Raw genomic sequence first — 14146 nt, forward strand, 5'->3', positions numbered from 1 at the left:
GGCGGCGACTAGGAGCAGGAGGGAGGCGCCAGGCCGGCACTAGGCCCCGCCGGTCCCTGGCTGACTCAGGCGGAGGGAGGGAGGCAGGCAGGGCGACGTGGCGGCGCCGGGTTCGCCGAGGAGGAGAACCAGGGAGCAGCCGGGGCCCAGGCGGGGCTCCGCCTCGGAAGGAAGGACCAGGAGGAGAGGCCGGGCATGTCGGCCTCCAGAGGCCTCGGCTCCACCGCCGCTGACGACGAGCAGGCCGCCTCCTCCTCCTCCTCCTGCTGCCGCTGCTGCCGGGTCTGGGGCCCTGGTGCCGGTGCCCTGCTCCCCCGCCGCATGGCCCGGAGTCCCTCGGTGCTGCTGGGCCTGGCCGCCCTGGTCCTGGGCCTGGCCGCCCTCCTGGCCCTCAGCGCCGGCGGAAGGTAAGGCAGGCAGGCAGGGCCAGGAAGGGGCTGAGGGGACGGGTCCGGGCTCATGGGTCCCTCCATCGCCGGAGGGAGGGCGAGGGCCTCTCCTGGGCAAGAAGGAGAAGGGGCCCTTCCTTGGGTCTGCCTTTGCCTGGGTCCCTTCTCCCCCACCGAAGACAAGGAGGGCCGGGGGCTCTGTCCTGGGGCAGAAGGAGGGCTTGTGGCCTCCCTCCCAAAATGGCGCCCAAAGGCCCCCGAGGGACAAGGGACAAAGGCTGGGGCCCAGCTTCCCCTCCAAATGTATTTATGGGGAGAGCACTTATGAGGGACTGCTATCCCGCCTCCCTCCCTCCCTCCCTCCCTCCCAAAATGGCGCCCAGCCAGGGGCACCTGAGGAGGCCCTGCTTCCCTGGCGCTGGCCATTGGGACCCTGGGGAGGACAGAGAGGACAGGTGTTTGTTGCTTGTTGTGTGTTTGTTTACTTCACTTAGACCCCACTTTTGCCCCCATTTGGGGGCCCAAATCCACCTGGAAAAAGGTGGGGAGGCTGCCTCACCTCTTGGGCAGCAGACACAGAGAGAGAGAGAGAGAGAGAGAGAGGGACGCTGCTTCTATCAGGGGTAGCCAAAGCTTCCCCGTCCTTCCCAAGGCTGCAGCTGCCACTCACAGTCATCATCATCATCATCATCACCCTCCGCAAGACAGTGGCATCCGTGCCCTGCTGCCTCCCTTGACAGCCGGGTGCCACTGGGCAGCGAATGCATTTCACTCATGGTTCATCCTCTACTTTCCAGATGCAGGGAAGCCATAGTAGTCAGTTGCAGCCCAAACAGCAGCGCCTGCCTTAGAGGCACCAGGGGTTCCTGGGGCTCCCGCTTCCACCTTCCCTCATCCCTCCTCAGAGCCTGGCACAAGAAACCATGGGAGGCCTTCCAGGAGGCCCTTTGTGTATGTCTTTCCCATCGTAGCTCCAGGACACTTGATTCAAAGGCCTGCAAAGAGTCAAGGAACCCTTGAGCGCCTTTTAAAAAACCTTATCTTTTTTAAAAAAGAAGCAGAAAGCAGTCAAGACATTGATTATTATTATTATCATCATTATCATTATTACGTTTATTGGTGTAGCGCCACAGGCTTTACATAGCGCTTTGCCAAGGAGAGAAAACAACAATCCAGAACAGAAACCAAAGCCTGCCTTCGGCACACAATCTTCAAACCACAAACAAGATTATAAAATGAAGAAAACATTACTAGAACAAGGTCAAAAGAATACTCTAAAGGTGTAAATTAATACAAGTAACATGGTATGAAACATGGATACATAAGAGCGCATGACTTATCTTCAGCCTGTAGCCCCTTTGAGACTTAAGTGCCCAAAAGAGACGCCTTTCTGGGCTCCAGATGCGTCCGATGAAGAAGAATGGATCTGCGCAAACCTTCATCTTCAGAGGAGCCACAGGATTCCTTCACATCTTTCAATATTGTTGTCTTTGCAGCAACACATTTGACGGAGAGGAATTTGCCAGGAAGCTGGTGTTGGTGGCACTTGTCTCTTTCTGTTGCCACGTAATGTTGTTTGACGTGTCGCTAGGTTTGGTTTTGAGCGTACAAGGAGGATGTTTGCTGTGGGAGGAGGCGGCTGGAAGTGAAAGCAGAGGCCCCTTTTCCCTCAGGCCCTTTGCCTCCATGAGGCCTAGAGACCTGCTTTTTGCAGAGAGAGCCTTTAAAGAGGAGAAGAGTGCCTTGGATGCTCTTGGCTGCACCTAAAAGGATGCTTCTGAACAGAGACACATTCCAGTTGAGCCTCATGTACAAGATGACAGTAACGGAGCCTTTTGGTTAGGCATTCCTAGTTGTTGTTAGGTACTCTTACCCTGAGGGCTTTTGCAGGGTTGAAGTAAACAAGTACAGTAGAGAAACGCATCTGTACCTTTCACTTCAAGAGCTGCCCGATGTGTGTCTTGCATTGGGATCCCTTTCTCTCCTCGGTGAAGTCCAAATCTGGATGTTTGTGGACTGTTTTCTCCATGGTTTCTAACTGAAAACATCCCTTTGAACCTGACTCCTTTGGGGTTTTTACACTTTGTTTTGTTTTAATGAGGGTCTTTGCGTCAAGTGGGACTAAAGCAACAAGATCAAAATAGTCCTGCTGCTTCGGTAGCCATGTGTCCTCATTCTTGCTGAGCCTGCAAACCGAGCAATAAAATAGCTTTGTCCCCAAACTGAAGCAAAATTTGGGAATGCGTGGTTTTTTGTGGGTTTTTTGGTTGATGTGGCCATGTTCTAGAAGAGTTTATTCCTGGCGTTTCACCCACATCTATGTCTTTGGCATCTTCAGAGAAAAGGGAATGCCTTCTGCAGTGCATGGTGGGCCTTTGGAATTTATGGCCACCAAATGCAATGATGGCCACAGCCGGGGTGACTTTAAAAATGGACTCGGTGGATTCCCAGAGGTTAAGGCAGCCTGTGCCTACTAGTCCTGATGGCTAAATGCTACTCCGCTGTGCTTCTGGGCTTCAGATGTTGCTCCCAAATAACAATTCTCTCTCTCCCAGTGAAATTGCCCTTCAGTCACCCAACTTGTGCCATTGCGGTTACTTAAACCCTAATTGCAACTCTTAAGGACAGTTTAGGCCTCCTTGCCAGCCAGGTGTGGGAAAGGGAGGTTGCATTGCCTTGAGTATTCCCTATGTCAGTGATGGTGAACCTTTTTGAGGCCGAGTGCCCAAACTGCAACCCAAAACCCACTTATTTATTGCAAAGTGCCATGTCCCTCTGGCTTTCTAGTAACAAACTCTGTGCTGGGATGATGGCACAGGTGCCCAAATAGAGGGCTCTGAGTGCCACCTCTGGCATGCGTGCCATAGGTTCGCCATCACTGCCCTATGTGATACCTGACCAGCGTGTCTCTCTCTCTCCCACTTGTGCCCCGCCAGCCGAGCGAAAGATGTGACGATGCCAGCGAAGCTCCCGGTCGGCTTCTTCTCTTCGAAATCTCCGGTCCATGATCTTTTCCTGGGGCAGCTGGATCACGCAGAGAACATCCGGCGGGATTCGGAGGTCAGCCTGTTTTATTTCTATGCCCCGTGGTGCGGACAGTCCCTCGCGGTCCGAGAAGAGATTGAGAAGGTGGCCAGCAGCCTGGCAGACCAGGTAACGTTTTAGGAACCTTATTGGTAAGTCAGGAGGGGACAAGCCTCGCGGGGGCATCGCATTTGTCTTCCTTAGAGTCAACTCCTAGGTCCTCTTGAAATAAGGGCATTTCCTAGGCCTAACACAGTCCAGAGAGGGGCAAAATGTGGCAAAAATGTCATTCCTGGATGCTCCCAAACCCTTGTACTTCATGGGTTCCTTGGCCTTCTCTCTCTGCAGGTCTTATTTGTGGCAATCAACTGCTGGTGGAACCAAGGGAAATGCCGGAAACAGAAGCAGTTCTTTTACTTCCCGGTGATATATTTATACCATCGGAGGTGAGTCTTTGGTTGTTTCAGGTAGGCAAAGAAAAGCCTTCTCTTTGGGAGGCAATATTTGTTAGGCGCTGCAAGCTTTCCTGTCTCCTGGAAGCTGAAAAGAGCTGCCTCCCAAAATGCCTGTCTTGTCTGTGGGTTTTATGTTTGTTTCTTTATAAAACGAAATGCCTTTTTCGGCTGCCCTGGGGCTCAAGACAGATTACAAAAATCCAAACAAAGTCACACATGTCTAAAAGCACAGAAAAACCTTGGTTGATGGAAGAGATCTAGTCTTCCCAGCATTACTGCTTTAACAGAAAGTTTGGCAGAAGAGGCAGGGATAACATGGAAAGACTAGGGAGAGTTTCTGGCCCAAAAAAGAAGAGCGGGTAAACTTTGAATTCAAAACTAACAATATGCACATGTGAGATAAAAGCATCCGGGTCAAGTAAGCCATGCATAAGTAAACCAGAATTGGGTTGCCAGGAGGAAAAGGGTTTTTTCTTCTATGTCAAGTATTTCTGTGCTCTTGAGTGACTAGGAAGAGACACTAACCTTTACAAAATACCTGCTTCCAGTGAAGAGGAAAACTACTAGAGCGATACTGTCTTGGTTTGGGTCCCTGCAGCTGCCTGTATCTTTGGGGTTCTTTGTGGGCTGTGCGCTCTGGCTCAAGAACCTCATTTTACCCTTCAGACTTGTAACACCGTGTTTTATATTTGCTTCTTTTCTTTTGCTTTAGCTTTGGGCCTATTGAGTACAAAGGCCCAATGAACGCTGTTTACATTGAGAAATTTGTCCGTCGAGTGATGACTCCCCTGCTTTACATCTCATCTCAGTCAAAACTCCAGCAGTTCCTCTCCCATTATGAAGTAAGTTGCCTCACCATTTGCCAGCCTTCGAACATGAGTTCAGGGTTTACATTTCCTTCAAGTGTGATCATACTGTTATCTACAAAGCTGTTTCCTTTCTGCCTAGGCCTCTGTATTCTCTGCCTCAGTAATTCTGAAATGGTCTGTGGTTTTCCTGATAACTGAGATCTTCTCAGCAAGTTTAGGGCTAGGAGCAGTCTGTCTGCAGTTGTTATGCCCAGGTTTGGTAAGGGCAACCTGTTCAACCTGAGAGTGTGTCATGAACATTTCTCTTGGTGTGGGCTTATTCAGAGCAGGGCTGACACAGACACTTGAGACACCAGATTTGGTTTTAAACACTATGCATGTAACATTTATTAAATCACAAAAGTAATACAAACATTGATTATCAAGAGCTCTTTCATTCACTCACACATTCATACAATACTCACACTTTCCTTCCACCGGACATTGATCAGTTGTCCTCGAAGGCTGGGGGTGACACTGTTGCTGCGGGGTTGATGCCAACAAAATGGAGATGAAAGTCCAGGGTCTTTATACTTCTCTTCTTTCTGGCTTTTGGCTGCTGAAGTCTTGCAATATTGCAGCCCATTACTCAGTTTCTTCTTTCGGGAGGAGATTGGCTATTCAAAGCAGTTTGTTCTGTTCAAAGCAGTCCATTGCTGTCGGTTCCTCTTCATTGTGACTCAGGAGAACAGCACCCTCTCAGCCATAGTTCATCACACCTGAACAGCACCCAACTTCAGCTTCCACATTCGTCAGCCTTTCTCCCGTCTCGGCTGCCAAATCCCTCCTTCACATCAATGCGATGCGCGGAACCATCTTCTTTGGTTCTTTTAGCTTGGTTGGTTCTTCAGCTCTGTGTTTAAGTCAGAACTGACTCATTCGTCTTACACAGTTGCATAAAACACAGTCCAGAAGTATATGCTCCAAAAGAGAGAGAGAGAAAACTCGGAAATTGGGTCAGGACCGTCACTCGATTAAAGAAATTTTAGCGGATGGGTTTGTTTTTGCTCATTAAGAACTCTTGCCATCTTTGCAACCTTCTGGTGTTGCTTGGCTGTACACATGTTCCAGTTCGCATCTGTGACACATTGGAGTGTGCAAAACCAATGATAGTATCTTTGAGCAGCCTCTCGTTCATTGGAGTAAACCTGAGCTCCCCTTTTGTGTTCATCCAGAAGCTGCTCCTGGCTCTTCTTCTGTCTTTTCCTCTCTCTTTCTGATTCTAACACTTTGCCCACAGTTTCTAAGTAAACTGGTTTCGCCTTGAGCACCAAGTGGCTGTTTTCAGGTTTCCCACGTCGTCTTTCCTCAGCCGAGTTTAAAGCCACAAGAGGGAGCCCACAGGAAATATTTGAACATGGCGCAAAAACCAAGCATGTAACTGGAGGGAACAGAACTACAGTGATCCCTCCACATTTGCTGGGATTTGGGGCGAAGGATCCCTCTGAGTGTGGAAAAACCTTAAATAAAAAACACTATTCTTTTTACCTGAGAGAACACCTCTCTAGGAAAATCCAAGTCCTCCAGCACAACTCTATGGCCAACTTCTGACAGTTGCTCTGGAGGACCTAGAGATTCCTAGAGAGACCATATTACTCAAATCCATGAATCATCAAGTCCTCAAAAGTCAAAGTCAAAAGAGAGCCAACTGTAAATCCACTTTCCTTTTTTCACCCCTGTTTTTGGCAGCTAATGGTAATGTGGGGTGGACTGAGGCATTGCCCCCTCCTGAATTCTTTATTTCAGTCCCTACATTTCTAGCATTGCAGAGAATGAGAGGCTGAGAATAATTCACATCTAGAACTCTTTGTACATTTGCAGCATTCGCCTTCCTTGGGTCACTTTGATGGCAGTCATTATAAACCAAATTTAATTTGTTAAACAAATGGAACTCTCTCTCTCTCTTTAAATTGTAGCACCCTGAAGATGTGTTTTGTTTCTGTTTTGGCAGCCTGGAGTGTTGGGCTACTTTGAGTTCAATGCCTCACCTCAGCCCCCTGGTTACCTGACCTTCTTTACCTCAGCGTTGCATTCGCTAAACAAAGGTGAGTAAAAGCATGGCCCACAGAAGGGGACAAGGCTGCTTTGGGCGGCGTCTTGCACTTGCAGGCTTTGTTTTCCATCCTGTATGGTAACACCAGAGAATTCCTTCTGGATACACCTCTGTCATGCCCCATCAAGGTCTGCTACTCCCTCATTTTTCTAAGTTAAGAGCTGCTAATGTTGCATCTGCTCTGAAGATGCAACGTTGGCATCTCTTTCTTAGGCATAACAGACCTTGATGGGCATGATAGAGGCACAGAGGAAATGGCAGAGGGGAACCTTTTCTCCTCTAGTGCTCAGACTCAGCTGGGGTCACACTCTGAAGCTGAGCAGTGCAAGATTAATCACTGCTAACATAGTCCCCATTTGCTTTGCTTTGCTTGGGCACCTTCCCAACACATCGCACAGCGACCATTAACCATAGTTCTCTCCTCATCTATCCATCCATGCATCCATCAGAGTGAACACAAGCAGTTATGCTTGTTGGAATTTTTCAAGTTCTTTGGCATTGTTTTCCTTTGCTAAAAGCCCTCTAAGTTTGACCCTCAACTTATCCACGGCTCATATCAAAATCTAGAATTTTGGCCCCAAAACCTGTCCTTGATTTAAACATGTATACCAGAATATAAGGCAGGTCTAACAGCAGCGGATGCCATCATGTGGGGATGCAGGTGGATGAGCTGAAGCGCTCTCCGAAAAGGAGACATCTCTGTCGTTGTCTCCATGACGACAGGAACAGCCACCTTGCATCCTCTTGAGCAAAAAGGCAGGACCGCAAAGGAATCCTTTGGCGGCATGTGATTTGGTGGGAGCAGCATCCTTGCTATACTTCCCATTAACCCCGTCGGAAGGTGTAAATTGGTGTCAGCTAAAGTCTGTGTTGGAGCAAAATGATGGGAGGGAGCGCATGTGAGGGAGTGGGGCTTTTTAAGAAATCGGTGTCAGTACAGTAATTGTTTGGCCAAGCTTAGTGCATGAGACGCAGCGCTGTAGTAATGAATAGGCTGCATTTGGGGGAAACGGCTCTGCCACTAATAAAGGAGATATTGATCCGTCTGTATTCAGGCCAGCTGTGACCCTGTGGCTGCTAACGCCACCCAGACCTCAGCCTCTCGCAGGCTATAAATAATAGCTCTGCCATACAAAGAACTGTGGTGTAGAAGGTATGCAAGAGGCTATGCGTGTGTCTGCATGCGTGTGCTGGATAGGTGGTTGCACACATTCAGGCGGTTGTGGTACTGAGAGGTTTGAAGAGTTGCTCTCAAAGTGTGACATGCAGCAAATGCCCATTTGCCACTTCATGTATCAAGTCTTGGGATGTAGCTTTGAGGAGCGGGATGCAAATGAGGGTATTGCCCTCCAAATAAGAATCCTTCCTTCCCATGAAATTTTCCTTCCTTTCCCAAATATTTAGCATGGCAGTAACTTCAAACTTCAGTTGAGCATTGGCTTTAGGCATCTTAGCCTCTTTGAACCCATCAGAAGTTAATTCCAGCTGGAAGGATTTAGACTAAGACTGTCAGTAAAACAACTGTATTGATGTGCAGCTGCTCAGATTGTACAACTTCCCTCGTCTCCTGAAAAGGCCTCAGAAATGGCTAGGATCAAGGATGGGTTTAATCACTTTCTAGGCAGGCACTGAAGTTTGCACAACTTACATCCATACTCATTGCCAAAACCGACATTTATCTTATTTGTATGCCACCTTTCTATCCAAGGCACCTCACAAAAAGAATTGGGCTAAAAACCAATAAAAATTTAAGCACAATTAAAACCATCACACTAAAACCATAATCTGTAAACAGTATAAAATCATTTAAAAAGCACATAACTGTTGAATTTAACTGGTAGTCAGTGGAGCTGTTTTAACAAGGGAGTTATATGCACCCTGGAACTGGCCCCAGTGTCCATTGTGGCCACAATATGTTGGGCAGTATTGAAACATGCAATAAGTAATAATAATAACAACAACAACAACAACAACAACAATTTTTAAAAGTACTTGTGGAAGGAGTGGAGCAGAGCCACTTGCCCAAGGGCAGAGCACTAACTCTTATGATCCCTGCCTTCTCTGTTGGGTTCTTGAAAGGCAGAATACTCTGGTGGTGCTGCAGTGGCCTTTTAAGAAAGGGCTGGACTCCTGCCTCTTCCCGACTGGAGAAGCAATGTTTGTCTTGCAAATAACACTCTGCAAGACATGGGGCACGTAAACATTTTGTCCCGGGGCTGTGCTCTCCTGCCGGGCCCTGAAACATGTGTTCTGAGTACAGAACAGAGGTCGCCAGTGGTGCAACTCGCTGTTTCCATGTTTGTGTATGCCCTGTCAACACATTGCTTTATCAGAGATTGCTGATTATTCTGGACCAGGTTTGGCTTGGCTTCTTTTGCTGTTTGTGCGTCGGAGCCATCCAGAGCTGCTTGCACAATAAGCCTCCCTCCCAGCCCCCTTTTCTGTTTCCAAGAAGCCAAACATTTGTGCGAAAGGCGTGTGGATGCAGAGGAGGCTTTAATCACCAACTCCTTTGTGCAAGGCACGTCTAGCCATCCGTCGCTCGGTGACTCGGCACCCGCTGACCGGCTGAGCAGCGCATGAAATGACTCCAGAGAAAGATGCCATGTGATGGAGAGGAGGGGAAGAGTCTGTCTGTGTCTGAGCTTTCAGCCTCTCTCCGCTGGGCTGACGTTTTTAAGAAGAACATCTCAGCAAATGGAGCAAGCACTTTGCTCAAGGGCTGCAGAAGACCCTCAGTCAGGAAACTTTGGATTCCTGGCCTAGTTGCTCCAGAGGCACAGGTGCGGTTTGTTGCCTCCCTGCCCACAAAACAAGGCAAAATGCTCAGAGCTGGTTGTCCACCCTTTTGCCCTGGGCCTGCGGCTAACAGCCTCTGTGCAGCTGGCGCATCAGGCGCGCATGGCCCCAGGTGATACCAGATTTCCTTCAACATGTGGTGTGTTCCTGTATCCCCATCCTGCCAGCCCCCTCCATCCATCTAGAGGCAATCGTCTGGAGAGTAAATACCAGCTTCTTCAATTTCTCCTTCATAGTCAAAACTCTCCTCCGATTGCTTCATCAATTATGGAGGCCTACGTGAGCCGAGGAGCACGAAACCTGAGACCGGCGGGTTTGTCGTTGTGCTCTTGTAGCAGGTTAAAGCCTCTTCCTCTTGGCAGGTGAAGCGGCTGCCGTCAGCACATAACGGAGGCTGGGGATGGGAGGTTGTTGCTGCTTGGTTTTGGCACTGCTTGGACTCCCAGGCGTCCCTCTTTCAAGGAATGCAGAAAGGCAAAGGGCAGGAAGAAAGTCAGCTGGAGAGGCTGGAGGCTGGAGCCTCTCAGGTCCTGAACGCATTTTGTGAAGAGTTATGGCAAGGCCTGTCTTGGTGGGAGCGGAAATGCCCCAGGCCCTTCAGGCTGCGCCTTTCTCCCCCAGTCGGGAAAGAAAGATGGGGCCCAACCAATGAGACTGCAGTGAGTGATGAAACCTGGAGCGAAGCAGAGAGCTGCTTCTCCCCCGCTGCTCCAAAATGACCTGAATTTGTTGGTGATCAAGACATTTGAAGGAGAGCTCTGACTGCGGTGGATGGAGGGCCTTCAGAAGAGAGAGTTGGCTTTGGGACAGGCAGGCATTCCTACAGTCAGAATTACCTGCATTGTTACTACATCTGCAGCCAGCGCTTGGTGGAAATTGCTTGGATTACTCCCCCCTCCATCCCCACAAGAGGCATCTTTTAGTAGTCAAAACTACCCAAAATCCCCTGGTTTTTAAAGCCCAGCAGGTATCTTTTCAAAGAGAAACTGCCTTCCAGCTCTTGAGGAACGGCCATCGCCCGGACCGTCATCTCATTCTGTTCTGTCTTGGCCTTTCTTTCCCCAGTCTGGGCTTCTTGCCATGTTACAGTTCCATTTAAGGGAAGAGGCTCAGAGAGACCCCTTTTCTTCACCTTCATGCTCTGCTTGCCAGGGTCCATAGATACTTGGCTTTCTGGAGCCTGGTCTGGTCCAGCTCAGTTGCTCCTGACAAGGAACAGCGGGGAGAGGTGGTCTTTGCAGATGCTGACAAATGCGGACACCAGAGATCCGACCGTGAGCAGCCTCCCTTGGTTAACAGAATTGACCCATTCTTCTCCCTTTAACAAAAACCCCAAAAGGAGTCTTGTTCCAAAGGCTGGAGGGGGCTGAACTGTCACTTCTCATTAGATTTCATTTTAATAGAGTCTTGCTTTTTTAAGCAAGGACTTGCATGGAAGAGACAGAGATCTTCACTCCCCTCTCCGTTCTTAAATGTTATGTGCCCCATGGGTTTGGGTTGATTTAGCTCTGGTGTGGACGTTCTCATGGCAAATTCTGCTCTTTTGACAGGCTGCCTTTAAGTTTTACATAATCGTCCTTTCGGTTCCCTCATTTTGTGCCGGAGAGCTGACAAGGCCCTTTTGCCGCTGTTGCTGTTCTCTTGAGGCTGAAGTACCCAGCATAGCAGCTCCTCTTTCTTTTCCTGCTCTGTTGCATTGGAGGATTTCTCTGTACAGTATTCTGAAACTGGGGAGCATCCAGTGGAGACACAGAAGGAACTAGAGACGCCTCCTCATAGGCAGTGTGTATAGTGTATCCACAGGCTGAAACATTACAAACTTTCACTAAGGAAACAATCCTCTTTTGAGCATCGTGGGATGTGGCTCTGGCTTCATGTGTATTCTTCAGAACATGTCCTGTATTCATATTTGCTGGCTTGGCAGCAGAAACTGAACATTTTAATCCTAAAACATTATATCTGCAGAGGACACAGGTGAGATTAAAACCAGCTTGTTCCTCATACTGGGAGCCAGCATGGTGTGGTGGTTTAAGTGTCGGACTCTGGATAATATCAGGTTTCAAATCCCTGTTCAGTCATGGAAACCCACTGGATGACCCTGAGCAAGTCACACACTCTCAGCCTCAGGGGAAGGCAAGGGCAAATTGAACAAGAAAAACCCATGATAGGGTCACCTTAGGTTTGCTATAAGTCAGAAATGACAGGAAGGCACACAACAGCAACAATGCTCATACAGGTATTTCCTGCATGTCCTGGTCAGTGTGAGTCTTTGTGTGTCTTTACTTTTCAGAGTCCCTTTCAGAGTCAATTTAAATGTTGCAGTAATAAAACCAGGCTCCAGCGTTCGGAGACAGATGCTATTAAGCAGCTTGCGTTGCTTCTGGCAAAAAGAGGCTGGATGATAAAAGTGGTTGGGCCTCTTTCCTTAAGGCTTCCTCTGCTGTGTTCCTTCCAGATTACCTTGGATCCATCCACTTTGGAGTGATCACGGATAGGCTGATTGCCAAGGAGATCCCGCTGACCAGCTCAGGCAGCGTCTACCTGCACAGGCGTGTCAATACATCCCTCGTGAGTAGCTCCCTTTCACTTTTGGACACCTGCGTGACCTGTACTAAGCTGGCAAGGGCCAACTCTGTGGGTGCAGCTGACAGATAAGCATTGGGATGCTAGTGCCACGGAGGAAGCACTTGTGGGATAAGGCAGGGCTTTCAAGCCCAAAGTGGGTCTGCCACAGTATCTTTGTCTGCAAAATTTAAATGTTGCAGTAATAAAAACCGGGCTCCAGTGTTTGGAGACAGATGCCATTCTCTGCCCCTGTGTTGTCAGGCAGGTATTCTGGGGCTGGGAGCAATGAGGAGTCCCCAAAGGCAGTGCCTGTGAGGCAGCATCTAATAAAGGAAATTAACCTGCTTATGTAACAGTGGCCCAAGGTCAGCCTTGTTTTGTTATGCAGAGGCTGCCCAGGCAGTTTTCTCCTCTTCTGCTGAATGATTTCATAAGCCTCCTGCAAGATGGGGGCAGCCTGGGTGTTTTGCTTGCTACCAGGTTTCAGGTAGGCAAAAGCCCAATCCAGTGAGGACTTTCTAATCCATGGGCAGAGCCCTGGGATAAGATTTGCTCCCCAGCTGTCCTGTGGCTTTGGCTCAAGATCACTCTCTGGCCTAATTTGAGATGGAGGCCCTGTCTTTTGTGGGATTTGGGATGGGCATAATGGAAGCTGTCCCACTCGCCTGTTTCAAAACCATCGCTCTCTCCTTAGGTTGGTTCTTCTAATGTAACATCCAGACATAACGGTCCATTGCATTTAGGCTTCCTGACCTCATTTAGTATTAAAATGTTTAATAAATGAGTTGAATACCCTTTGTCACATTAGCTTTCAGAGCAGCATGCAGTTATGCAGTCTGTGTCAAGAAAAAAGCAACATGGGATATACAGTAAATGAAATAAAACATGTCTGTGAGAGTCAGGGTGACTCAGCAGAAGCCAATGGAGAACCACACAGGTGTAATAGGTAATACAATTAACAAGTCCTGAGTGCCAAGGACAGAAATGCAAAGTGGATAATTGGACACACCTGACAATTGTTCAGTGGTCAAGGCTGAGATGATGAAATCACTAATTGTAGGATGAACCAAGAGAACCAATGAGAATGATGTACACACCTACTGGGTGGAAACAGACCACAGTGGGTGGTATCATCCAATGACTATAATAATGACTATGCATCCCAATGTATTGTGTGGGTTGTAGGAGTGGATAGTGAGGAGTAGAGTATTGTTGTGTTGGATAGTTTTGGAGCTGTATATAGTAGAATAAAGTAGATCTTTTATTTAAGACTACGGAGTTGTCTGGTATCTTGGGTGAAGCTACAAGAACCAGCTGGATCCTGAAGAAGAAGGGTGAAGACTTCTGTGGAAGCAAGAGTGAGAAGGCTTGGAGAGTTTGTCGGGGTCTTCAGCCTGTTCTCTGTAACTCTTGCTAAGCTATAACCACTGGCCAAAACTGGTCAGCGCGGTGCACAACCAGGTGGTGAGTTCAAGCCAGAGGTGAAGAGCTACAACTCCCATCATCCCCAACAGTCTGTACAGTAAAATCCTGGCCCAGAAGTAATGGTCCAATAAGCAGGTAAATCCTCAAAGGCCGAGTTACAATTTGCTCACATGGAACCCTGTTAAAATGCAAGGCTAAATATTTTTGTCTGCTGCTTAAAATATTTTTGCAGCCTTCCCATCCAGATTATAAACGGAGCCTGGAAAAGTTATGTTTTGGATTGCAACTCCTAGAGTGGTGGTCTCAAAAAAAGTAACTTTCCCAACCTCTGCTTGGGAACAATACTCTGACTTGGTCACAAACACCAACCACTTTTTGTCCAAGGCTTATTCACACACACACACACACACACACACGTATATGTTGTGTGTGTGTGTATGTAGTGTATATCCAATTAACTGGAACAGTTATTTTATCAAGAGAAAGATAATGAGAGAAACCTTCCTCCCAGAACTGTGTGTGATATGATCCATCTTGCTTGGATCAAAGTCTTTTATCTGTGTATTTGATAGTGGTATGGAGGATGTT

The 14146-nt window shown here is 48.3% G+C and overlaps 1 protein-coding gene across 2 annotated transcripts in view; it reads left to right on the forward strand.

Moving 5' to 3' along the window:
• TXNDC11 (thioredoxin domain containing 11) overlaps positions 1 to 14146 on the forward strand; it is a 23435-nt gene continuing 9289 nt past the window's right edge. Inside the window, exons 1-6 of one of the 2 annotated variants that reach the window (XM_042438366.1) lie at positions 1 to 407; positions 3326 to 3542; positions 3762 to 3859; positions 4581 to 4710; positions 6668 to 6761; positions 12024 to 12136. In XM_042438366.1, the coding sequence (XP_042294300.1) occupies positions 196 to 407; positions 3326 to 3542; positions 3762 to 3859; positions 4581 to 4710; positions 6668 to 6761; positions 12024 to 12136 (864 nt within the window). In that variant the 5' untranslated portion in view covers positions 1 to 195. Of the gene's footprint in view, positions 408 to 3325; positions 3543 to 3761; positions 3860 to 4580; positions 4711 to 6667; positions 6762 to 12023; positions 12137 to 14146 lie in introns of those variants that run through there. The other variant, XM_042438367.1, reaches the window with a different exon arrangement.

This window comes from Sceloporus undulatus, chromosome 8 (genome assembly GCF_019175285.1).
Source record: "Sceloporus undulatus isolate JIND9_A2432 ecotype Alabama chromosome 8, SceUnd_v1.1, whole genome shotgun sequence".
Classification (NCBI taxonomy): domain Eukaryota; kingdom Metazoa; phylum Chordata; class Lepidosauria; order Squamata; family Phrynosomatidae; genus Sceloporus; species Sceloporus undulatus.